The 27,463-nt window shown below is 42.2% G+C and overlaps 1 protein-coding gene across 1 annotated transcript in view; it reads right to left on the reverse strand.

The window, feature by feature from the left end:
- Nucleotides 1–245: 245 nt before the first annotated feature.
- LOC124552510 (peroxidase) overlaps nucleotides 246–27,463 on the reverse strand; it is a 74,635-nt gene continuing 47,417 nt past the window's right edge. The window contains exons 7-11 of the mRNA XM_047126800.1: nucleotides 23,962–24,118; nucleotides 18,606–18,776; nucleotides 11,119–11,311; nucleotides 5,436–5,541; nucleotides 246–2,705 (exon numbers count right to left, since the gene is read on the reverse strand). Of these exons, the coding sequence (XP_046982756.1) occupies nucleotides 2,588–2,705; nucleotides 5,436–5,541; nucleotides 11,119–11,311; nucleotides 18,606–18,776; nucleotides 23,962–24,118 (745 nt within the window). The 3' untranslated portion in view covers nucleotides 246–2,587. The remainder of the gene's footprint in view (nucleotides 2,706–5,435; nucleotides 5,542–11,118; nucleotides 11,312–18,605; nucleotides 18,777–23,961; nucleotides 24,119–27,463) is intronic.

A 27,463-nucleotide genomic window follows, 5' to 3' on the forward strand; every position in this document is an offset into this window, starting at 1 on the left:
CCGTTTGTAAGTCTGAAAAGAATTTAACGTGTGTTTTCGAAACAAACGAGGAGTCCATTAGCAGATAATCCCTTAACAATTATTTGAAAAATCGTTGTAGACAGTATTTTTCCAGGCGACCCAGGATCAAATCTACCAGCAGGCGCAAAATTTATCTGTCATTCCAGCATTGCTTGAATTACTTAGAACTACATTCAATGCAAATGGCAATTTTTCTGTAGGAAGAAAGAATGTCTTACATCAGCTGTTGTAACAATATGTTTATTTCCAAGAAAATTACAGTCATATATTTTTGTAGGAAAAAACACTTTAAGCAGTATATAAATATCTGGGAATATATATAACAAAAGTGGACAAACATAACGAAGAAGGAGGTTTCTGTATGTGAGGAAAGTTGGAGTTGTCTTTTTGTAGCCTTTGTGTACTGAATAAGTTTCATCCATTTTATCAAAAATAAATAGCGCTACCATTTTTTTAAAAGTATGACTTTGGTAACAATACGAGTTCAACAAAGAACATAGGCGGAGTCTAAAGAAGCACAAACGGTCTACATAGTTCTGGCTGTCCTAAAAGAAAGGAATCTTATGCAGTCTAGAATAAAACTTCAGATAACAGTCAAATGTGTAAGGTAGCGACGTGCTTTCCGTTCCAAGCCCATTACTGCTATAACAATGGTATTTACAATGCTCTCTACAGTAACACTGGAGAAACTGGAGAATGAGCCTGTAACTCTGATTGTGCGCCCTCTGCAACTTTGCAAGTTTGTGAAAAAGGGGATAAAATGTGATTTATTGTTTAATAATTATATGTTTTAGAAGAACTCAAACTCAATTCAGTTGTTTGGTCCATGCTGATAAATAATTTGTGTGCCAATGAACATTAATTTAAGTTGTCACAAACCATGGAAGGCTTTGACACTAAGCATCATTCCTGGGCGAAATTATTAGAAAAGATATAAGTTACTTAACTGACAGTTATGGTTGTGAAATGGAAAACTATACCCATTTAAAAAGGAGTGTATCCACTATTAAACCATGTAGACAACCCATTGCAGATGAGGAGGAAAAACTGCAAAGGAAGGTAAAAGTGGTTCACGGATCAACAACATGGCTTCTTTTTTCAGTGAAGCCAAGAGAAAGACGCAAAAATTGTTTACAAACATACAGTATGCTGTTTGAAAATATGAAGAGGAACTAAAAATTAAGGGTTTATTGTCAGGATATCTGCAGCAATCAGAGTTCTTCAAGCTATTGGCATTTTTGCTTGTGCCTCTGAGACTTAAAGTGACAACAAAAATAAACTGTCTCACAGCATGTGAAATAGCAATGCCGAAGCTACATGGAGGAACTTTAGTGCCTCACATTTGCTACTGGTGATAAAACAGCGGTTGATTACGTCACTGTGGATCCATACAGTGGCGTTAGTCAAATTAACCAAGTCTGAAGAAGTTCAGGCACATATAGTCTGTTTGGAGAAGCAATGAAACTGTGTTCTGGGATCTGAAAGATCTCTTTGAATTTCCTGCCATCAGGATTATCACAGACCCTATGTGAGGTTTACGCCACATTGAGAAAATTTCAGGACGTAGCTGCCTGCAAATTACAAGTGTATGTCATGAAGCTGAGACCATGTTGAACAGGAAGATGTGGAAAGTTCGATTGATGCAAGGGTGACAATTAAGGTAACAAAAGCAGAGAAACCAAGGAGGAGATAGAGAGTTAAGAAGTACTGGGAAGTAAGAAGGTATACTGAACAAGTTACTCTTCATCCAAAAGGGTCAAGCCGAACTAAATAAATAGGTAAATCACAAGTGGGTGGTCAAAAGCTGTGCCGTTTAACTTACCAAAATAAAAAGAAACTTAAGGTCAAGGTTTCTGCATGATCTTCAGCTGCAAGGAAGATATTGTGCATGGCCGCCTATGTGGCCATACAGAATTGGCTGATTATGTCATGAAGGGGCACAGTAATGAATTTAAATTGGGTCCCAGACTTCAGTCACAATTCACTCATTAGGACCTACATCAGATGCACAACATGATCTGCAACAGACACATGGCCGTAAGTGCTGAGACATTAATGATGACCATAGGTCTAACTGACCAGTTAGAAACTTGGACTGCTCACCTCAAGAAAGCAAATCCTGACTACAATTACCATTCTCATCTTGATACTAGTTATTGTGGTCAGTGGGCCAAACTTCAATTCAGTGCCCAGTTACAGAAATGGCCGCAAAAATTCACGATATTTCGCTGTTTTCAAATGCATATGTTGAAGAGTTCAGGGAATACAGAATTTTACATTGTAGACCACTTGGCGACTGACTCACAATGCCAATATTCTTGGGGTGACCAAAGGTGATGATATGCGGTAGACACTGTGAACGAGGGTGATGATGTGGATGAGGATGGTGAGAGCATTGATGATAACGATAGTTGGAGGACACCAACTGGCCATTCAGAGAACCAAACATCCAGGATCTGGGGCCTCGTCACAGCTGGTGCTGAGGGGCTCGAGGCAGTCTTCTCCAGCGAGGCAGCCTGACCCTGGAGTGTGCAGAGGTCCTCGTCCACTGGCGACCCTCGGGTCTTCACTTCTTGAAGTACCAGAGCGATGCAGACTCTCCTCCGTGGCCACCATCACCACCGGACTCCTGCCATGTACTCAGGTCCACAGCTGGCAGCGAGTCGCACGGCACAATTGGGTTTCTGCAACAGTGAAATGGTAAAGTCTACTAAGGGATGAGATCACATTTTAATTGAAAGACAGCATATATCAGGTTTCTTAATATTATAATTATGTGTTTTGGCCCAATTATGCATCTTCAGATCCAAAATACAAGATTGTCCTTCGACAGCAATAAATTTCTTCCACTTTGAGTCACCTTGTTCCTAAGCTTTTCTCTGTACAATCGTTCGATTTTTCAGGCATCATACCCTGCTACTCCATACATAAAATGCAATTCACAAATTGTGGCAATGGGTAATGGGTAACCACCAGTAATGCACTATAAATAGGGTGAACTCCACTTAGGGTATTTTACAGATAACTGCATATTCCTTCTCTGGGTAGCGCTCCATACATCTGTATATTCACTCCTCAAGCCATCATACAGTGCATGGCAGAGGGTACCATACTTCATACCATTGTCATACTTCTTGTTCCATTTGCGTACTGAGCGAGGGAAATATGATGAGTGTATACTGCTCCGCATGTGCCCTGTTCCCTCTTATCTTATTCTCACAATCCTAAAATGAGATGGATGGTGGCACCATGATGGCCCATTGTATTCTTCGAAAGCAGAATCTCTAAATTACTCAACACAGTGTTGAAAAAACTTCATCCTTCTTCCTATGAGTCCCATTTAGATTATTTGAGTATTCCTGTTACACTTTTTATGGGCTATACACATCTGTGACGATCCCAGCTGTGGGCCCCCGAGTTCTTTCTATTTCTGTTGTCATGCCTAGTTGGTAATGACTTCAAACGCTGAAAGTGTTGTAGAATCACTACTTAGTTTTAAGTGAAACTTGTAGGAATCTGTAAGAAAGCCGCTGTTGCGATAGCTACTGCTGGCTGGTAAGTCTAGTGTGGTGACATGTAAGCTATAGCAACATGTATGCAATGGATTATGAGACATGATAGTTGTGCTTGGCAATACATGCATTGCACAGCAGTAAAAGAATTGTCACTAGAAGAGGGCGAGAACCATACTGTCAGCTACGCAACCGAGGACTGGGTAATAGTGCAACTGATGTGCCCTGGAGCCATGTAAACAGCTGTGAATTTTGAGGCAGATTCATTTGGAGTCCAGCAACAGCACTATGATACCAGAGCCATGTTAGCTGATTTACCTCCTGTAATCTTCATTTTCGACCATTAATTCCCTATCTTAAAATAATAGATTGATGACGTGCTAGCGTCTCCATGGCTTTGCTCCCACAATTCGGAAAACTCTATAAGTGAATTTAGTTACGTTTTTTATGAAGGAAGCATTAGAAAATCAGCTTCTTTTGCGTGCTTACAGTTTACTGATATTATGTGAAATAATTTTCTGAGGGAGTTCCACGCATAGATACAAAGTATGCATTTGTACAAAAACCTGTTGTAAGCATACTACGTGATGTCCATCCTCTGATTTGATACAGACAACTGTTTAAAAAACTAAACACGCTAACACTGTCAGGATACACGAAATCTCCTCTGAAGTTCGTTGTGGAGAATCAGGTTCAATTTGAAAGCCATAACAGAATTCCAAAATGCAACACTGTGAACAAAAACAGGCTCTACCAAAACTGAATCTTATTCTTGTGCAGAAAGGAGTGAAGTACGCAACCATATACATATGTGACCACATTTCTTGTGAATTATACTGATAGAAAACGAATTGAGAAACAATTTAAAATAACCTGTGTGATAACACCTTCTAACCCATAATCGAATTTCTGAGTAGATAGTATGTGGTTGCGTTAGTCTTATCAAATTTCCTTGTAGGTTATGATTTAAAAAAAAAGAATTATGTAAATAGCTAGCATTTAAGGTTTATTTGTAATCCTTTCAACAAGTGCCACATCACAACAAATTGCTGTGAATATGATCCATGTAACACCCAAAAACTTAACTAAAGCGAGTTAAATTTTCAGTGCTGTATTTAGTAGATGAAGATTTTCAGCGAATTTTGCATGCTGCAATGACATTACATATGGAACAACTAGATATCGTAGTAGTTGTGTACCTTGTATTACGGCCACCAACGAGGCAGTACTGATAGTTTTCTGTCGGAAATCTGTAAATCCACCTTGATGGACGACAAATCAATACAGCTCTGTAGTGACTATAGATTGATGGCTCAGAAAACTTCCAAAAATTGTTTGGAACTAGAGAAAAGTAACAAAGTAACATGTTCCGAAATGGAGTGTTCATAAGGAAATGTTTGTACTGTTTTGGTCAACAACTGTGTATGAATAATGGAGTAGGAGAGTACACTCAGCATAGTGGCGTGTTGACGTACACACATACTGTTTCCATCGAAAGAAACAGATTTCACTCATACAATGAAGTTCATAAGTTATTGTAAAGTACTAGAACATAGGTCTCCAAATTAACCCCTGTGGGCCTCTGTTTTTAAGTTATCGTAACTTCTTGTTTGTGTAACAGCTGTCTGTTCCACAACTCTAGTACCCCAGTTAACTGGGAAGCTGCGTTGTGAACTCGAGCGTACTTGTAGTTGTAAATTCCAACGAATATAATGCAGTTAATAAGTTGGTCCATCAATTGATCCCTGCAGGCACTCATTTTTTAGTTATCATAACTGCTATTTTGTGTAAAAGATCTCTACTACATAGCTCTTCGATCATGACTGTCAATGAAGCAGTGGTGTGGATAGTCTAATTCATGTTGTTTTAGTGTACAAGTGGCAAACGTCGAGCAATACTCACCCGTGGTTGATCTTCTCGAACGCTCGTGGCTGCATACTCTTCACGTGATCTGAGTTGTCACACAGCAGCCTGGCCATGTTCGCCTTCCTGATTTCCTGAAGTTGTTCTGCAAAGGAACAGGTAATACAGTCAGATGAGGTGTTTCACTGTCTTACCAGTACAATTCAACACATGCTTAAATTATGTTGGTTGTAATACTGACAATGAGGAGTTGTAGGTAGGTTTCTATTCCAGGCTACAGGCATCCCTGTATGAACTTCTGATTTATAACCACTAATTTTCATTGTTCCGCGAATGGAAATAATACCCCCTTGTACATCTGCACCTACCTCTACATATACGAGGGTAATCCCAAAGGTAAGGTCTCCTATTTTTTTAGAAGTACACACACCTGTTTATTTCTGCTATGATTTACATCAGTTTACAGCTTGAAAATTTAGCTATAATCAACATCTCTGTCGATGCATTTTTGTAGACGCTGTGGCAGTTTTTGTATGCCCATGTCATACCAGCTCGCCGTCATGCTGTTCAGGAAGTTACGAACCTCTTCTTTCACCTCGTCGTCGGAGCTGAAACGCTGGGACCACAATTAACGCTGACAGGTACTGTGAGACTCTGAAAAAACTCAAACGGGCAATTCAGAACCGGAGAAGAGGAAACCTATAGCCCTGACTTGGCACCCAGTGACTATCACCTGTTCCCTAGGTTAAAAGAACATTTGGCCGGAAAGCGATTCAGCTCCGACGACGAGGTGAAAGAAAAGGTTCATAACATTCTGAACAGCATGGCAGCTAACTGGTATGACATGGGCATACAAAAACTGCCACAGAGTCTGCAAAAACGCATAGACAGAAATGGCGATTATAGCTAAATTTTCAAGCTGTAAACTGATGTAAACCATAGCAGAAATAAACAGGTGTGTGTACTTCTAAAAAAATAGGAGATCTTACTTTTGGGATTACCCTCGCACAAGTGTGTGCAAAAAAAAGGCAATTTTTGTTTTTTGGAAAGAATTTTATTTATTCGCCTTCCAAATAGTCCCCATCAGAGGTATTATACACTTGTGTCAGAGCATTGTCCAATCCCCGAAACACTCCTGGAAATCGATCGTCGGGGCTCCTCTTAGATTTCTCAGCGATGCGTTTTTTATCTCATCTGCGGTTGTAAAACGACGGCTTTTTAAGATTTTCTTTATTTTTGGGAACAGGAAAGAAGTCACACTGAGTACTGTCTGGTGAATATGAAGGCTCGGTCATCATTACGGTATTGTTTCTGGCCAAAAGTTTGCCAACAAATAACGAAGTGTGAGGAGGTGCACTATTGTGGTGCAAAAGCACGAATTGTTTCGGCACAAATCCAGGCATCTTTTTCGGACTGCTTCACGCAAAAAACTTTGAGCTTTTAAATAATACTCTTTACTGATTGCCCTTGCATGGCCATAGCTTCTGGCCACCAAGGCCGGCAGTCTGGCTCTGGCGGCCAGAATCTATGATCCTGTGTGTGCGCGCTGCGTTTGCGTCAGTATTTGTGAGTGTATGTTGTCTATTCTAATGATGACCTATTTGGCCGAAAGCTTTGTTTGGGTCATTTGCCGTGCCTGTCTGCGATTCAGCATCTCAGCTATATGGTGAGTAGCAACTATCCTTTTCATAATATTGTCTAAGGAAATATCTTATTGATGAATAATGTCTCCATTATGTGTATCTGTTGTGTTTGTTAAGCTTACGGAACTTAACCACCAATCTAATATAAAGGGTGAGTCACTAGCTATTGCCACCTAGAATAACTCCGAAAATATGCTAGTAGCTGAAAAGTTTGTGCGACAAAAGTTGCATGGGACAACGGGGGCCATAATATGACGTTGGTTTTTTATTGCTAGGTTGGGTCGCGTCAGAGATATTAACGTCAACTTTTTTTTTTTTAAATAGGATGCTATAGGTTGGTAGGTTATTTTCTGACAGCGGCTATCGCGACGAATCCAATGATGTGTAAGGTGTTTGAAAGTCAAAGAAGGTCAAAAAGGTGGCATGGATGTCCATTTACAGAAAGTGTTCGAAGTAATGACCATCGGTATCAATGCATTGCTGCAATCTTCTTATCATGGACTAAGTGGTATTCCTTATCACTTCGGCATTTATCGAAGCACATGCTCTGACAATTCTTTCTCGTATAGCGTGCAAATAGTAAATATTCGTCGAATACGGCGTATCCATCTAACGTGCCATTGGCATGTAAACACCATTAGACGGTTTCGCAATATAACACTAATAGGAACGGCAAGACTAGTATCGTCGAATCAAGCGAATGTGAATGATGTATTCCATTTACGGAGAACGCCAACGAAATTCAGCGAGAGTTATAGACTTATACGCTGAAAGATATCCTCAACGTACTCACCCCACAGCTCGTACACTTAAATATGTGTGTTACAAAGTGAGAAGAACTGAATCTTTAACGTATCGGAAACGTATCCGGTAAAGGAAAGTTACTAACGTGGATACGGAAATTGCTACTCTTGCCACTGTGGTTCGAGATCCTTGTGATAGTTCGCGTCCAATCGCAAGGGAATCTAGCATGAGCCAGAGTAGTGTTGTTCGTGTTCTGCATCGCCGTAAATATCATCCCTACTACATGAGTCTCCACGAAGAATTAACTAGTACGGATTGTATGCGTCGCATTGAATTCTGCCGATGGGCTCAACTTCAGATTCAGAGGGATGACACATTTATTAATTTGATTTTATTTACTGACGAGGCCGCATTCACGAACCACAGAAATGTTAATTTGCATAACATGCATTACTGGGCAACTGAAAATCCATGTTGGCTGCGGAAAGTTGCATACCAAAAACCGTAGTCGGTGAATGTATGGTGTGGGATTCTGGAGGACAGAATTACAGGCCCCTATTTCATCGAAGGAAAACTTAATGGTAGGAAGTACACCACAGTCCTGCAAGAAACATTAGGTCTGTTATTGGAAGAAATACCTTTAGGAACAAGGAACAGAATGTGGTATCAACATGATGGGTGTCCGGCACATTTTCCGCTGATGGCTAGAAATGAGTTGCAGAGACAATTCCCAAATCGTTGGATTGGACGCGGAGGAGATGTGTCGTGCCCGGCTCGTTCGCCAGACTTGACGCCTCTGGATTTTTTCTTGCGGGGATTCGTAAAAAGACATTGTTTATAAAGACGTTCCAACTACTCCTGAAGATATCCGAGAGGGGATTGTCAGAGCATGTGCTTCGTTAAGAGCCGAAGTGATAAGGAATACCACTCAATCCATGATAAGAAGATTGCAACACTGCATTTATACCAGTGGTCATCACTTCGAACACCTTCTGCAAGTGGACGTTCTTGTCACCTTTGTGACCTTCGTTGACCTTCAAAGACGTTACTGTTACACATTTACACATCATTGGTTTCGTCCCTATAGCCGCTATAAAAAAATAAGTACCAAACTATAGCATCCCATTTAAAAAATCAAAGTTGACCTTAATATAAACACAACGGTACAGGTGAGCCCCTGTTAATCAGCCACCATTACTGGATATCCGTTTGCCGAATAACTGGCACCACGCAGGGAAGCCGTACCGTACACTGCATGCAGACAAGCTCCACCCCCCCCCCCCCCCCCCCCACGGTGAGATGATCGATGGCCGATCTCCAACTACTATATAACGATCCTGACTGTTCCAGGAATGCAGCGGCTGCAGCAAACCGGGATACATCGCTATTGCCTGCTACGGTAATGATGCATGATACCCATACTAACAAACCCAACCTTGCATAAACTATCTCAGCTAGTAAGCCACTACTGCTCTTACTACCCATCCCACTGTCGCAGAGGTTTTTTTCCCACGGCACGAGCCTTGGCACTTTTTTCCCTCTGCTCTTCAAATTGCTACCCTCATTCGCGTTCCGTCCACTGATGGATCGTGTTAATGCGTTGTCTTACCCAGATGCACGGATAACATCACAGCCCAGCATCCTGTGATCCACGTATTAGATAACTAACATGTTGACGGAGGTGACAGTAGAACTTTTGGTTTGGTCACCACGTTGGTGCGGGCGTGGAGGGGCCCCGTCTCTCTTATAAAATATCTCTGAAGCGACCGCACCTAGCAGCAAAAAACCAACGTCATATTATGGATCCCGTTGTCCGATGCAACTTTTGTCCTACGAATATTTCAGCTCCTATCATATTTTCGGAGTTGTTCTAGGTGGCAGTAGTTAGTGACTGACCCTGTATTACGCAGAATACCGAGCAATATCAGCAGAGTGGTTATCACACTGGACTGACATTCATGAGGCGTGACGGGAACGAAAATCAGTGGAGTAGGGGGGAATACCAGATGTACCGGTATGAAATAAAGCGTTTTTTTGTGAAAATGAAACACTAATTTTGAATTGAAAAGTAAAAATATTTTATTCAAAGTACTGACCATTGCTTTCTATACGTTTTGACCACCTCTCTGGCAGTTTGTGGACACCACGCCAATAGAAATGTTCGTCTTTTGAAGCAAACTAATCAGCCACCCAATTTTCGATTTCTTCGTATGAATAGAAGTGTTCCTCAGCCAATGCGTGTCCCATTGATTAAAACAAATGGTAGTTGGAAGGGGCCAAGTCTGGTGAATACGGCGGGTGGGGTAGCAGCTCCCAGCCAAGTGTTTTGATTGTATCCTGAACCAGTTTTGCTTTGTGTGCAGGTCCAGTGTCGTGTAAAACAATTACTTTGCCATGTCTTCTGGCCCATTCTGGTCTTTTTTCAATCAATGCATAGTTCAGATTGATCATTTGTTGTCTATAGCGATTAGTATTCACAGTTTCACCGGGTTTTAGAAGCTCATGATACACCACACCTTTCTGACCCCACCAAACACAGAGAATTAATTGTCTTCTTGCCGAATAGTTTTGCAGTCGATGTTGATGGTTTTCCCGGATTAATCCATCATTTTTCCCGCTTAGGATTCTTAAAATAAATCTATTTTCATCGCCAGTAACAATTCGATGCAAAATTGATTTTCTTTCATGTCTTTTAAGCAAAATTTGACAAGTGGTTTTTCGGTTTTCCATCTGTCTTTCATTTAATTCATGTGGCACTCATTTTTCACACTTTTAGATCTTTCCCATAGCTTTGAAACGGTCAGAAACTGTTTGTTGTGCAACATTTAGCATTGCTGCCATTTGCTTCTGTCTCAAAGTATCATCTTCATCCAATATTGCTTGCAATTCGGCATCTTCGAACTTTTTTGGTGGTGTTCCTCGTTCTTCATTTCTTACATCAAAATCATTATTTCTGAACTGTTGAAACCGTCTTTTGCATGTTGCTTCTGATAGAGCACGATCACCATATGCCTCGACAAGTATTCGATGCGACTCTGCAACACTTTTTTTTTTCAAATGAAAACAAAAACTTAATGCTTTCCGCAAAACATCACTTTCTGGTACAAAATTCGACATTGTTAACACGATGGAAACATGTGATGTTGTTTGTTCCGTGACTTCATGTATACTAAATATCTTTGACAGATGTCATACCAACCAAACAAAATAAAAATTAAGGCTCGTTCACGTCGAATGTTCCCTATCGACACATTTGTATCCTGAGGCTCATTTCGTACCGGTACACCTGGTAGACCCGTTTTGTCCAGTAGTAGTTGGAGTGTGTAGTGACGTACCTGGCGTGAATCCGGCGTGCTTGAAGTCGTAGAAGAAGCGGTCGCCCTGGCGCGTCCTCCGGAACTGCTCGGCCATGATGCAGACGAACGTGGGTCCGGCCAGCGCGCCCCGCACGTGCGCCTCCAGGGAGCCGCCCACCGTCAGGTCCACGTCGTCCGGGTGCTCGTACAGCTTGGACAGCTTCTCCACGTTCTGAACACCACAAAGCCTCATTACAGTCCCTCATCTGAGAGCACCAAGAAGTGTTCTGTTGGTTACAGTGGTGTACGTGAGTGCTCCAACGTCAAGAATGTCATGCACTGTGTCCCTGAACTACAGGGTGGTCCATTCATTGTGACCGGGCCAAATATCTCACGAAATAAGCATCAAACGCAAAAAAACTACAAAGAACGAAACTCGTCTAGCTTGAATGGGGAAACCAGATGGCGCTATGGTTGGCCCCCTAGATGGCGCTGCCATAGGTCAAACGGATATCAACTGCGTTTATTTTTTAAAAATAGGAACCCCAGTTTTATTAAATATTCGTGTAGTACGTAAAGAAATATGAATGTTCTAGTTGGACCACTTTTTTAGCTTTGTGATGGATGGCGCTGTAATAGTCACAAACGTATAAGTACGTTGTATCACGTAACATTCCGTCAGTGCGGACGGTATTTACTTCGTGATACATTATCCGTGTTAAAATAGACCGTTTACCAACTGCGCAAAAGATCGATATCGTGTTGATGTATGGCTATTGTGATCAAAATGCCCAACGGGCGTGTGCTATGTATGCTGCTCGGTATCCTGGACGACATCATCCAAGTGTCAGGTGTGGTGTCACCGCCAGACACCACACTTGCTAGGTGGTAGCCTTTAAATCGGCCGCGGTCCGTTAGTTCGCAGGAGAGCTTCTGTAAAGTTTGGAAGGTAGGAGACGAGATACTGGCAGAAGTAAAGCTGTGAGTACCGGCCGTGAGTCGTGCTTCGGTAGCTCAGATGGTAGAGCACTTGCCCGCGATAGGCAAAGGTCCCGAGTTCGAGTCTCGGTCGGGCACACAGTTTTAATCTGCCAGGAAGTTTCATATCAGCGCACACTCCGCTGCAGAGTGAAAATCTCATTCTGTAAATAAATAGTGGGGGAGTAGCCATGTATGTGAAAAACGGTATCCCATTTGAGTCAATTGATGTTTCAAAGTACTGCACTGGAAAGGTGTTTGAATGTTGTGCAGGTGTGGTTAAATTTAGTGGAGCTAAACTTCTTACTGTTGTTGTTTATAGATCCCCAGACTCCGATTTCACAACATTTTTGCTAAAGCTAGAGGAGGTTCTTCGTTCACTTTATAGGAAATACAAAAAGTTAGTTGTATGTGGTGACTTCAATATTAATTGTATAAGTGATTGTGCAAGGAAAAGGATGCTGGTAGACCTCCTTAATTCATATAATCTTATGCAAACCGTATTCTTTCCAACGAGAGTGCAAGGGAACAGTAGAACAACCATAGACAATATTTTTGTTCATTCGTCATTATTAGAAGGGCATTCTGTAAGCAAAAAGGTGAATGGCCTTTCAGATCATGATGCACAAATTTTAAGTCTAAAAGATTTTTGTGCTGCAACACATGTTAAATATAGTTACCAACTTTTTAGGAAAGCTGATCCAGTTGCTGTACAGACTTGTAAACCTTATCAAGGAACAAGAGTGGCAAGATGTTTATAGTGCTGATACAGTAGACGATAAATATAATGCTTTCCTCAAGACTTTCCTCGTCCTCTTTGAAAGTTGTTTTCCGTTAGAACGTTCAAAACAAGGTACTAGCACAAACAGGCAGCCTGGGTGGCTGACTAAAGGGATAAGAATATCTTGTAGAACAAAGTGGCAATTATATCAAAACGTTAGAAACAGTCAAAATCTAAATGCAGCAGCCCATTACAAACAGTATTGCAAGGTGCTTAAAAAAGTTATTAGGAAGGCAAAAAGTATGTGGTATGCGGATAGAATAGCTAAGTCTCAGGATAAAATTAAAACCATATGGTCAGTCGTAAAGGAAGTGGCTGGTCTGCAGAGACAGGTCGAGAATATAGAATCAGTGCGTAGTGGGGATGTCCGTGTTACTGATAAGTCGCATATATGTACAGTACTTAATAATCACTTTCTGAATATAGCAGGTGAACTAAATAGAAACCTAGTCCCAACAGGGAATCATATAGCGCTCTTAGAAAAAAGTGTTCCGAGACTGTTACCTGAAATGCTCCTCCATGATACTGACAAGAGGAAGATTGAGTTAATAATTAAATCACTAAAGACCAAGAACTCTCATGGATATGACGGGGTATCTAGCAGAATACTGAAGTATTGTTCCACGTATGTTAGCTCAGTACTTAGCCATATCTGTAACTTTTCCTTTAGGAGTGGTCGGTTTCCTGACCGATTAAAGTACTCGGTAGTGAAGCCACTTTATAAAAAGGGAGACAGGGATAATGTTGACAATTATAGACCTATTTCTATGCCATCGGTGTTTGCTAAAGTTATCGAGAGGCTTGTATATACAAGGTTACTGCAGCATTTAAATTCACATAATTTGCTGTCAAATGTACAGTTTGGTTTTAGAAATGGCTTAACAACTGAAAATGCTATAGTCTCTTTTCTCTGTGAGGTTTTGGACGGATTAAATAAAAGGTTGCGAACGTTAGGTGTTTTCTTTTATTTAACGAAGGCTTTTGACTGTGTTGACCACAAAATATTACTGCAGAAGTTGGAACATTATGGAGTAAGGGGAGTAGCTTACAATTGGTTCGCCTCCTACTTTAAGAACAGAAAGCAGAAGGTAATCCTCCGCAATATTGAGAGTGGTAATGATGTTCAGTCCCAATGGGGCACTGTTAAATGGGGCGTTCCCCAAGGGTCGGTGCTGGGGCCACTGCTGTTTCTTATTTATGTAAATGATATGCCTTCTAGTATTACAGGTGATTCAAAAATATTTCTGTTTGCTGATGACACCACCTTGGTAGTGAAGGATCTTGTGTGTAATATTGAAACATTATCAAATAATGTAGTTCATGATATAAGTTCGTGGCTTGTGGAAAATAATTTGATGCTAAATCACAGTAAGACTCAGTTTTTACAGTTTCTAACCCACAATTCAACAAGAACTGACATTGTAATCAGACAGAATGGGCATGTTATAAGCGAGACGGAACAGTTCAAGTTCCTAGGCGTACGGATAGATAGTAAGCTGTTGTGGAAAGCCCATGTTCAGGATCTTGTTCAGAAACTAAATGCCGCTTTATTTACCATTAGAACAGTATCTGAAATAAGTGACATTTCAACACGAAAAGTAGTATACTTCGCATATTTTCATACGCTTATGTCATATGGTATTATTTTTTGGGGTAATTCTTCTGATTCAAAAAGGGTATTTTTGGCTCAAAAACGGGCTGTTCGAGCTATGTACGGTGTAAGTTCGAAAACCTCTTGTCGACCCCTATTCAATAGTCTGGGAATTTTGACATTGCCCTCACAGTATGTATTTTCTTTAATGTCCTTTGTTGTTAGCAATATTAGCTTATTCCCAAGAGTTAGCAGCTTTCACTCAGTTAATACTAGGCAGAAATCAAATCTGCATGTGGAATGCACTTCCTTGACTCTTGTGCAGAAAGGAGTGCAGTATTCTGCTGCATCCATTTTCAATAAGCTACCACAAGAACTCAAAAATCTTAGCAGTAGCCCAAACACTTTTAAGTCTAAACTGAAGAGTTTCCTCATGGCTCACTCCTTCTATTCTGTCGAGGAGCTCCTGGAAGAGCTAAAAAATTAAGCAAATTCCAGTGTTACATTCTTGATTTTCTTTATTTAAACTAACGACTTGTCGCCTGAATATGTTTCTTATATTTCATTTTATCTATTTCTACAATCGTGTTATAATTTCATGTATTGACTCGTTCCATGACCATGGAGACTTCTCCTAAATGTGGTCCCACGGAACAATAAATAAATAAATAAATAAATAAATAAATAAATTAGTTCCAACTCTCGTATAAAACAGGCCAAAATTTCAACGTACCGTGCAGCATTCATTGTCGTTCCCTCAGGTAGAAATTCCTTGTTGATAATGCTTCGACTATCGAAAAAGGTGCTGAGCATCGTTTTGATGCGTGATTTTTTCGGCTCTGACCTTTGTCGTAGATCCCCATTCCATGCTTTGACGTTTCGTTTCAGGGTCGTACCGTAGACACCAGGTTTCATCCTCAGTGACAATACGGTTCAAGAAATTGAGTGTTGCATCCACCGTTTCGACAAAATCCTGTGAGGCCCATAAACGTGGCTGCTTCTGATCGTCAGTCAAGTGATGTTGCCCAAGACGACAACACGTTTTCCTCTTCCTTAACTCCTGGGTAAGGATTTTCCGCACAAATACACGGTTCGTTTGCAGTTCATCCACCATAATGCTCACAGTTAATCGAAGGTCGTTCGCGATTAATGTCCTCACTTTTTCAATGTTTTCGTCACTGACGGCGGTCACCGCTCGTCCTCTACGGGTATTGTCAGACCTCCCCGAAAACGGGCGAAACACTCGTACACACACTTCATGGACAGTGCTTGATCCCCATAAACACGTACCAGCATTGCATGCGTTTCTTTCGGCGTCTTGCCAAGCTTAAACAAAACTTTAAATTGATCCTTTGTCGTTCGTTGTCCTGTTCTCAATTCAGAACTAACGCACTGAAAAAGCACTTCGTCCAACAGGTCTAACACGGAACACACACGATGCTCAACTGAGCTACGGTGAGCACAGGTTGTCAACACGGACCTCTACGCAGGTGCACGGTTGTGAGTCGCCAATGTTGCCTGATCGACCGTTCTGAGTTCATTCACCGAACTTTATTGTCAGAAGTTGTATATATGTAAAATATTGTTGCAAGAGTTTCCTGTTGTTATTGATAGATGCAAAATTTGTTCATGAATAACAGAAACATGTTTTATATAATCTCCACGAAGTATTGAAGCGATGTGTGATAGGTTTTTGTTCAAAATGGTTCAAATGGCTCTGAGCACTATGGGACTTAACTGCTGAGGTCATCAGTCCCATAGAACTTAGAACTACTTAAACCTAACTAACCTAAGGACATAACACACATCCATGCCCGAGGCAGGATTCGAACCTGCGACTGTAGCGGTCGCGCGGTTCCAGACTGTAGCGCCTAGAACAGCTCGGCCACACTGGCCGGCTAGGTTTTTGTTGTGCGTTTTTTTAACGGTACCTCTTTGTTGAGCATATTGTGTTTTCTCTGACTATATAACAAATCTGTATTGTTTTATTTATTGGTACTGCAATATAGCTTGCTTTCACTTTTACAAATTAACACTTTTCGAATAGAACCTCAATTAAACATTGACAATTTCAGTTTTGCTATAAATACTGTTTATATTAATGTAAGAGATATGAATGTGAGTAACAAAAATGTTTCGTAGGTTACCCGGCTCTTTATATATTCTCACTCAGTTTCCAGATGATTAATCGCTTCTAGCTTTTAGGCGAGTCTAGTAAGACACTGATCGTGCAAGTAAATAAAGCGATAGTTGTGAGGTAACGCCCGACTAGTATGCAACACACCCAACATGCAAGTAACGCAGGTGCGATGTTAACTCATCAAAGCTACTAGGAAAAGTACCGCAGCATACACTTATTATAGTCTATGGTAGCCTGTGGTAGTTTTACATCTCTAGTCTACATGTTACGACACGTCTGCTCCGTATTGGTGCTTTTTGCAGCTACGCCACAGCGCGTGCTACGAATCAAAACTTGGACAGGCGCTCTATTTACTGGTGTGCGTCAGTTTTCTGTATGTCTTCGCACAGTCATCTTCTAGAGCCCTCGAAGTATTTATGAATAACGTTGCAGTGTGCCAGACTTTTCTGCACACTATATTCCTGGACAATGGAGTGACATTAGGTGAGACTGTGTTATGTTTAAGTAACACCTTTAATGCATTAATATCGTAGTAAATGAAAGTGCATTGAGGTTTGAAGCCGCATAACAAGTGACAAAAAAATTTCTCGTCTGATACAATTACAAATTAACAATTTTCGAATTTTTTTCTTTTACTTGCACTGTTGAATCTTGCTTCTTGCCAAATTCAATGATTGTAGGTCAACAGGAGGTACGCTACACCTTTCGCTGAGTGACTTTGCGATTGTTAAAGTATGTGATATAAATGGCTGTATATTTTGATTGCATTGACTTAGAAGCCTACATTTATTACATCGTCAGTGAAAGTTTGAGAACATCGTAACAGAGCTAGGAACGTTCAGCCGTGAACAAGTTTGAAGAGAAATGTGGGGCCGCTTATGGACTCAGAAGATTTTGTCACGCCTGGCAATGGCAACGGTAGGCTGCAAACTTATACACAGTGTGTTGCAGTTCCATTAGGACTGTCTATGAAAAATAAGTCATGAATTATGTTCACAAAATCGAATGGAAACACAGATAAAATCGTTTTAAAAGTGTTTTGAATCAATCACAGCAGTCTGTTTTTGGAGATGCATTTCGTGCTGCAGGACAATTTTCTTGGATGTCCTTCCATTGTCATCTTTAATTTGGGGGACAACCAGAAGTTGACTGGGGCCAAATCCTACGAATGCCATGTCTAAAACTAGACTGATTCATGGACATAAGCTTGTCAGTCTCAAGAAAGTTCGAACTGATAATACGTTCAAGGATTCTGCAGCAAACCGCAATTAGGGATATTGGCCTGTAATTTTACAGGTCCGTCCTTTTATCCATCTTGTATACAGGAGTCGCCTGCGTTTTTTTCCAGTTGCTTGGCACTTTGTGCTCGGTCAGAGATTCGCGATAAATACGAGCTAGTAAGGGGCCAATGCTGTAGAACAGTGTTTGTAACCCCGAACTGGGATTTCACCCGGACCTGATCACTTATTTGTTTACAAATGCTTGAGTTGTTTAGTAGTATTGGGTTGATGGAAGAGATGGAGAAGATCCAACGGAGAGCAGCGCGCTTCATTTGGATCATTGAGTAATCGCGAAAGCGTTACGGAGATGATAGATAAACTCCAGTGGAAGACTCTGCAGGAGAGACGCTCAGTAGCTCGGCACGGGCTTTTGTTAAAGTTTCGAGAACATACCTTCACCGAAGAGTCAAGCAGTATATTGCTGCCTCCTAGGTATATCTCGCGAAGAGACCGTGAGGATAAAATCAGAGTCCACACAGAGGCATACCGACAATCTTTCTTTCCACGAGCAATACGAGACTGGAATAGAAGGGAGAACCGATAGAGGTACTCAAGGTACCCTCCGCCACACACCGTCAGGTGGCTTGCGGAGTATGGATGTAGATGTAGATACTATGTCATCTGGCTGTAATTCCGAGACATCACAGATTGGTCTTTACGGCGGAAAGAATTCAAGAATAACTGTACGGAAGGAGTCAGGAAGTGGCGGGGGGGTCGGTGGTAGGTGTGGAGAACTGCCATCCCGCGGTCCCTCACCTCTGCGCTGATGACGTCGAGGAAGTCCTCCCAGGAGTGCGCCTTGCGCAGCGAGCAGTGGTGGCGCGCCTCGTTGTAGGAGGCCAGCCCGTGGTCCCGCCCACGCTGGATGTCGATGGCCCGCAAGTCCTGCCCCAGGGGCTTGCCGTTCCGGAACAGGTACCACGTGATCTGCAAAACAGGGCACGTCGAGCTGCTGTCACAAGCTGGAACAGGGTCGCGTCACGGACCGGTATAGCACTCACCGTTCCAGAGTCGACTGGAAAAATAGTGAAATGGTCGTGTGGCACTGTTGGCCGCCGCGTTGCAAGTTTTATTTCAGGTGACGATACACTGGGCGACTTGCGTGTCGGTGATGATGAGGCGATGATGAGGACAACGCAACACCCTCTCCACGGGCGGAGAAAATCTCCAACTCTGCCGGGAATCGAACCCGAGTCCGCCCCCGGTAGGAGAATGATCAGCGCGACAGACTGTCAATCCTAAGGGCCCGGATTGGATTCCCGGCTGGGTCGGAGATTTTCTCTGCTCAGGGACTGGGTGTTGTCCTAATCATCATCATTTCATCCCCATCGACGCACAAGTAGCCGAAGTGGCGTCAAGTCGAAAGACTTGACCCGACGGGAGGCCCTAGTCACACGACGTTTACATTTATCGAACCCGGGTCCGCTGAATAGTAGGCAAGCACGGTACCACTCACAAGGGGAAGGCCTCAGACACGGCCAACCGATTCAGCTCAAATTTGGCAGGTCGCTTGTGTACAACCTAAAACGAAGGAATCTAAGATATTTTGGGTCAACACCCCCGAAATTTTGAGAAAATCGCCCCTAAAGGTTATGACGAGCAATCGACTCAAAACTGGCGGAATCGATAGATAATTGTAAATAGAGCATTGTTCATCACCAGGTATAGGGTCCGAAAATGCATACCTTTCCAAAAATCGAGGTAAGAAACTTTTACAACTGCCGCTTCTGTACCCACATGGTCAACGCTTTTCGCCGACAGCACCGATAGCGCAGCGGCCAAGGTAACTGGCTGGGGCTTGGAGAACCCGGGTTCGAATCTTGAAGAAACCTAGCGGATGTTATTCTTTTCGTTTGTATTTTTCCATATCTCAATTAATAGGGATAGGAGGGTTAATAAGGTAAGTATTATTATCATTCCTTATTGATGTACTTACGTTATTAACCCTCCTATCCCTATTAACTGAGATATGGAAAAATACAAACGAAAAGAATAACATCCGCTACGTTTCTTCGAGATTCCAACCCGGGTTTTCCAATTCCCAGCCAATTACCTTGGCTATTGCGCTATCGGCGCTGTCGGCGAAAGGCGTTTACCCGTGTGGGCACAGAAGCGGCAGTTGTAAAAGTTTCTTTCCTCGATTTCTGGAAAATTTTGCGTTTGCGGACCCTATACCTGATGATGAAAAGTGCTCTATTTACAATTATCTATCGATCCCGCCAATTTTGAGTCGATTGCTCGTCGTAACCTTTAGGGGTGATTTTCTCAAAATTTCGGGGGTGTTGACACAAAATAACTTAGAGTCCTTCGTTTTAGGTTGTACACAAGCGACGTGCCAAATTTGAGCCGAATAGGTTGGCTGTGTCTGAGGCCTTCCCCTTGTCAGCTAAGGAGGCGGACGACTCGACTGGAGACAAGTATCTGTACGAATATTATGAGTATGGCATGCCAGTTGTAAAGAAAGAACGCAAGGCTGAAAGGAATATTCCAAGTGAGGATTTTAGAATCGTAAGTATGATTTATAATGGAGCAGAAGTTCTACCAAGTGGGATAAATTGAAGACCTCGCGGGAAACTGGAAAAAAAGCATTGCAGAGGAACTATGGATCTGGAAAGGGGAACGATACAAGAGATCCAATTGGACTCTTGATAATTACAGGTGAGAGACACATTAAAAGAAGAACAGTCGCTCGAGTCTTGGTCCGGCACACAGTTTTAATCTGCCAAGAAGTTTCATATCAACGCACACTCCGCTGCAGAGTGAGTCTCATTCTGGAAACATCCCTCAGGCTGTGGCTAAGCCATGTCTCCGCAATATCCCTTCTTTCAGGAGTACTAGTTCTGCAAGGTTCGCAGGAGAGCTTCTGTGAAGTTTGGAAAGTAGGAGACGAGGTACTGGCGAAAGTAAAGCTGTGAGAACGGGGCGTGAGTGGTGCTTGGGTAGCTCAGTTGGTAGAGCACTTGCCCGCAAAAGGCAAAGGTTCCGAGTTCGAGTCTCTGTCGGGCACACAGTTTCAATCTGCCAGGAAGTTTCTTATCAGCGCACACTCCGCTGCAGAGTGAAAATCTCATTCTGGAGTAGTTTTTACTGTTTTCATTGACTTAGAGAGCGCCTTTCATAGAGTACAGTAGAATACATTAATGGAAATTCGGAGAAAGACTGGAAAGATAGAAGACTGATTAAGAATCTATACTTACAGCAGAAAATATGAGAACAGGTTGGGAGTGAGATGACAGAGGAAAGCGCAACTGGAAGAGGGGCGAGGCAAGGTTGCTGTCCCTCCCCAGTACTGTGTAACATATATTTCGAGCATATTATTGATAAATGTTTGAAACGAAAAAGAGAAATGCGGGTTTGGTAGGAGGATAGAATGTATACGATTTGTGGATGATACTATGTTATTCGTAAAGAGCGGAAGAATCATGACTGGAATGTTAAAAGAATGAAATAAGACTTACGAAGAATTCGCAATGAGAATTAATAAGAAGAAGATAGATTGTCTGGTGATAAGTGCACCAAAAGTAAGAACAACTTTAAAGTTAGACCTGGACATACAGACCAAGTTATTGCTTTCAGATATCTGGGAAGCACAGTTACAGAAGACATGAGATGCAGCAAGGAGGTGAAAACGCGTATAGCAATTCTCACACGGAGGCGTTTGATAAGAAAAGAAGGTTTCCAGGTGGGTGCATGGACAGGGACGTGAGGGAGAGACTAGCGAAGTGCTTTATATGGAGTGTGGCACTGTATGGAGGTGAGACATGGATGCTGAGGAACGAGGAAGAAAGAAGAATAGAAACATTTGAGATGTGGACTTGGAGGAGGATGGAAGAAATGAAATGGGTAGACAGAGGAAATGAGGGGGTGTTGAGATGAGTGGGGGAAAGGAAGAGAGAGATATTTTTAAGGTAATCAGGAATAGAAAACACAACGGGCTTGGACACTTGTTTACTGATGGATGCTATGGAAGGGTGCATGAAAGAAGGAGAAGACGCAGAAAATACCAGATGGTGGATAGTATAAACATAGGAAACAATTATGAGAAAACGAAGAGGGTAGAAATGACAGGACTACATAGAGCTACATCCTCTGCCCTCAGGCAGAACTCGGAGGATGATGATTCTACAAAGCAAGACTGAAGCAACGTATTGTGAGTTAAAATAATTTATTCAGGTAGTTAGAGGGAGCCAAACATTAATTGCGATTGAGTAATGGAATTCTGTAGTTGCAAGGGGAAGAGATGGAAAAATAGTTTATGAATATGCGCTTGGTGAAAGGAATGAAAGGTGAAGCCAACTGCTAGGATTTTGCACAGAGCAGAATTTAATAACTGCTAACATTCAGTTCAAGAATCGTGAAGGAAAGGGGACCAGCAGACACCAGAAGGTTTCAGATAGTTTAAGTAATCGTAAGACAGAGATTTCAAACTAGATTTTATATTGCAAAACATTTCCACGGTCACATGTGGACTCTGTAATTTATTGGTTATGACCTGCAGACTAAAACCGAAGAAATTGCAAAAAGGTAGGAAATTAGGGACTTGGGGCTTGGATGAATTGAAAAAACCAGAATTTATTGTGTCTTTCAAAAGGAACATTCGACAACGATTGAATGTAACAGCGCAATGGAATAGAAGACGAATGGGTTTCTTTCAGGAGTGAAATAGTGAAGGCTGTAGTGAAGGATCGAATAAAGAAGAAGACAAGGTCAAGTGAAATTCGTGGTGACACACGAGTTAGTGGATTTAACTGAGGAAAGGAGCAAATATGAAAATGCAAAAAATGATACAGGAAAAATGAGATTGACGGAAAGTGCGAAACGCAAAACAGAAATGGCTAGAGGATAAATGTAAGGCTGTAGCAGCATGCATGAATAGACAGATAGATGCGGTTTACTGAAAAATTCAGACAAATTTTGAGAAAGAGAAGCGGGTGTATAAAAATCAAGAGCTCAGGAAGCAAGCGAGTTCTAGGAAACAGAGAACCAAAGACTGAAAGTCGAAACAAATGTGTAGAATCGCTGTATTATATTATGAAGAAGGAAGAGGAAGTAGATGGATGTCAGATGAGGGACAGGATACCGCGAGGAGGATTTTGTCGGAGCACTGGAAGGCGTAGTCGAAACAGAGCACTTGGAGTAAACGACTTTGCCTTAGAACTACTGACAACATTGGTAAATACAACAGTGACAAGGCTGTTCTGATTGGCACGCAAGGTATATGAGAAGAGTAAACTATTTCCGGAGTCCCATAAGTATGCAACAACCTCAATTCCAAACAAGGCAGATTCTGAGTGGTAGGAATATTACCGAACTATGAATTTAATAAGTCAGGGTTGTAAAATATTGACACGAATTCTTTACAGAAGAATGGAAAAACTAGTAGAAATCAATTTGGATTCCGGAGAAGTATAGGATCACCTGAGGCAGTACTGGCCCTAGCACTTATCTTAGAAGGCAGGTTAAGAAAAGGCAAATCTACATTTATAGCAGTTGTCGACTAATGAAAATGTTGACTAAGATACTCTATTTAAAGTTCTGAAGGCAATGGTCGTAAAATACAGGAAGAGAAAGGCTATTTGCAACTTATGCAGAAACGAGACAGTAGTTGCAAGAGTCGAGGGGCATCAAAGGAGAGCTATAGTTGAGAAGGAAGTGAGACACGGTTGTAGCGTATCATTGACGTCATTTGGTGTGCACGTTGAGCAAACAGTAAAGGAAACCAAGGAGAGTTTTGGAGAGGATATTAAAGTTGAGGGGGAAGAAATAAAAAAAACTATGATGTTTTCCGTTGATGTTGTCGTGATGTTGGAGACGCAATTAACTTCAAAGATCAGCTGAGCAGACTGCCTTAAAATAAAGAAAACTAATCTTAAAATTAAAGTGTGTGTGTGTGTGTGTGTGTGTGTGTGTGTGTGTGTGAATGAGGGAGAGAGAGAGGGAAATGGGGAGAGAGAGAGAAAGGGAGAGAGGGAAATGGGGAGAGGTGGGTTGAGAGAGAGAGAGAGGGGGGGGGAGGAAGGGAGAGAGAGGGAGAGGGGGAGAGAGGGAGGATGAGAGACGGAGACAGAGAGAAGGGGACGAGAGGGGGTAATGTGAACGTGGTGCTACGCACCTCCTTGGTGAAGTACTGATCGACGTTCTCCTGCGGCTGGGAGCTGAGTCCTCGCACCAGATCGTCAAAGTTGTCGCCCTGCTCGATGATCTCGGGCCGGTTGAAGTGGTCGCTCAGCCTCAGGGCCGAGAAGCTGTCCCTGTGCTCCGTCACCAGGCTGACACACACAGCGAACAGTGCAGCCGTTAGGTTACACAGCGACACACGAAGGAGGAATTACATACTCGCTATTTACTTTTAATCTGTTATGTGCAGTCTGAAACAGACAATACGTTGCTCACAAAACGATGTATGGTTTTGTGGTCTTCATTCGGAAGACTGATTTGATGCAAATCTCCATGCTAGTCTACCCCATGCAAGACTCTCCACGTCCGTGTAACCACTGCAACCCACATCCTTCTGAATATGCTTACTGTGTTGATCTCTTGGTCTCCGATTTTTATTCCCCTCCTTTTCCCCTAATAATAATTAGTGGTCCCTTGATGTGGCAGAATGTGCCTTATCAACTGATCCTTACTTCTGGTCAGGCTGTCTCACAAATTTCTCTTCCCCCTCATTTCTGTTCAGCACTTACTAATTACTTAGGTTATCTACCCTTCTACTCTTCATCATTCTTCTGTAGCACCACATTTCAAAAGCTTCTCTTCTCTTCTTGTCTAAACTGTTTATCGTCCATGCTACACTTCCATACATGGCCATACAAATACACTACTGGCCATTAAAATTGCTACACCACGTAGATGACGGGCTACAGACGCGAAATTTAACCGACAGGAAGAAGATTTTGTGATATGCAAATGATCAGCTTTACAGAGCATTCACAGAATGCTGACGCCACTGTCGACACCTACAACGTGCTGATATGAGGAAAGTTTCCAACCGATTTCTCATACACAAACAGCAGTTGACCGGCGTTGCCTGCTGAAACGTTGTTGTGATGCCTCGTGTAAGGAAGAGAAATGCGTAGCATCACGTTTCCGACTTTGATAAAGGTCGGATTGTAGCCTATCGCGATTGCGGTTTATCGTATCCCGACATTGCGACATTGCTGCTCGCGTTGGTCGAGATCCAATGACTGTTAGCAGAATATGGAATTGGTGGGTTCAGGAGGGTAATACGGAACGCCGTGCTGGATTCCAATGGCCTAGTATCACTAGCAGTCGAGATGACAGGCATCTTATCCGCATGGCTGTAACGGATCGTGCAGCCACGTCTCGATCCCTGAGTCAACAGATGGGGACGTTTGCAAGACAACAACCATCTACACGAACAGTTCGACGACGTTTGCAGCAGCATGGACTTATCAGCTAGGAGACCGTGGCTGCGGTTACCGTTGACGCTTCATCACAGACAGGAGCACCTGCGGTGGTGTACTCAACGACGAATCTGGGTGCACGAATGGCAAAACGTAATTTTTTCGGATGAATCCAGGTTCTAGTTACAGCATCATGATGGTCGCATCCGTGTTTGGCGACATCGCGGAGAACGCACATTGGAAGCGTGTATTCGTCATCGCCATATTGGCGTATCACCTGGCGTGATGGTATGGGGTGCCATTGGTTATAAGTCACGGGCACCTCTTGTTCGCATTGACGGCACTTTGAACAGTGGACGTTACATTTCAGATGTGTTACGACCCGTGGCTCTACCCTTCATTCGATCCCTACATTTCAGCAGGATAATGCACGACCGCATGTTGCAGGTACTGTACGGGCCTTTCTGGATACAGAAAATGTTAGACTGCTGCCCTGGCCAGCACATTCTCCAGATCTCTCACCAACTGAAAACGTCTGGTCAATGGTGGCCGAGCAACTGGCTCGTCACAATACTATAGTGACTACTTTTGATGAACTGTGGTATCGTGTTAAAGCTACATGTACTGCTGTAACTGTACACGCCATCCAAGCTCTGTTTGACTCAATGCCCAGGCGTATCAAGGCCGTTATTACGGCCAGAGGTGGTTGTTCTGGGTACTGATTTCTCAGGATCTATGCACCCAAATTGCGTGAAAATGTAATCACATTTCAGTTCTAGTATAAAATATTTGTCCAGTGAATACCCGTTTATCATTTGCATTTCTTCTTGGTGTAGCAATTTTAATGGCCAGTAGTGTACATTCAGTAAGGACTGCCTAACACTTAAACCTATTTTCGATAACGAATTTCTCTTCTTCAGAAAATTCTTTCTTGCCATTGTCAGTCTACATTTTATATCGTCTCTACTTCGGCTGTCATCAGTTATTTTTCTGCCCAAGTGGTAAAACCTGTCTACGACTCTGTGAGTCTTGTTTGCTACTCTAATTTTCTCAGAATCACCTCACATAATACAATCACATTCCATTATCCATGTTTTGCTTTTGTCCATTTTACATCCTCCTTTAGAGACACAGTCCATTCTCTTGAACTGCTCTCGTAAATCCTTTGTTGTTTCTGGCAGAATTGCAGCGTCATTGACAAATCTCAAAAAAAAAAAAATTTCTTCTCCATGAACTTTAATTCCTATTCCAAATTTTTCTTTTGTTTTGTTTACTGCTTGCTCAATGTACAGATTGAATAACATTGGGGATGGCCCACAACGCTGTCTCACTTCATTCTATACCACAGCTTTTCTTTCGTACTCCTCGACTCTTACAACTGCCATATGGTTTCTATACAAGCTGTAAATAATCTTTCGCTCACTGCATTTAACCCCTGCTACTTTCATAATTTCGAAGAGCGTTTCTGTTAACTTCATCAAAAAGCTTTTTATAAGTCTACAATTGCTAGAAACGTAGGTTTGCCTTTCCTTAATCTATGTTCTAAGATAAGTCGTAGGGTCAGTATTGCCTCGTGTGTTCCTACATTTCTCCAGAATCCAAACTGATCTGCCCTGAGGGGCCTTCTAACAGCTTTTCCATTCTTCTGTAAAGAAATTGTGTTAGTATTTTGCAGCCTTGATCTATTAAGCTGATAGTTCAGTAATATTCACACGTGTCACCACCTGATTTCTTTGGAACTGGAATTGTATTCTTTTGAAGTCTGAGGCTGTATCATGTGTCTCATACATCTAACACACCAGATGCAAGAGCTTTTTCGTGGCTGGCTCTCCCACGGCTATGAGTAGTTCAGGTCGAATGTTGCCTCCTTCTGGGGCTTTGTTTCGACTTAGGTCTTCCAGCGCTCTATCAAATTCCTGTCGCAGAATCATGTCTCCCATGTCATCTTCACCTAGAGCCTCTTCCATTTCGGTAATATTGCTTTCAAGTATATCTTCCATATGTAAACCCTCTATATACTCCTTCCCTCTTTCTGCTTTCTCTGCTATTAGTATTATAGGTGGTTCTTTTTTCTCCAAGGCCTCTTTAATTTTCCTGTAGGCGTTATCTATTTTTCTTCTGGCGATATTTGCTTCTAAATCTTTAAATTCGTCCTCTAGCCACTCCCGCTTAGCCACTTTGCACTCCACTCATTCGGTGGAGTATTTCATCATCGCTAGTATCGTAACGAACCACTTAAAGCCGGAT

This window comes from Schistocerca americana, chromosome 10 (assembly GCF_021461395.2).
Source record: "Schistocerca americana isolate TAMUIC-IGC-003095 chromosome 10, iqSchAmer2.1, whole genome shotgun sequence".
In the NCBI taxonomy this organism is placed as follows: domain Eukaryota; kingdom Metazoa; phylum Arthropoda; class Insecta; order Orthoptera; family Acrididae; genus Schistocerca; species Schistocerca americana.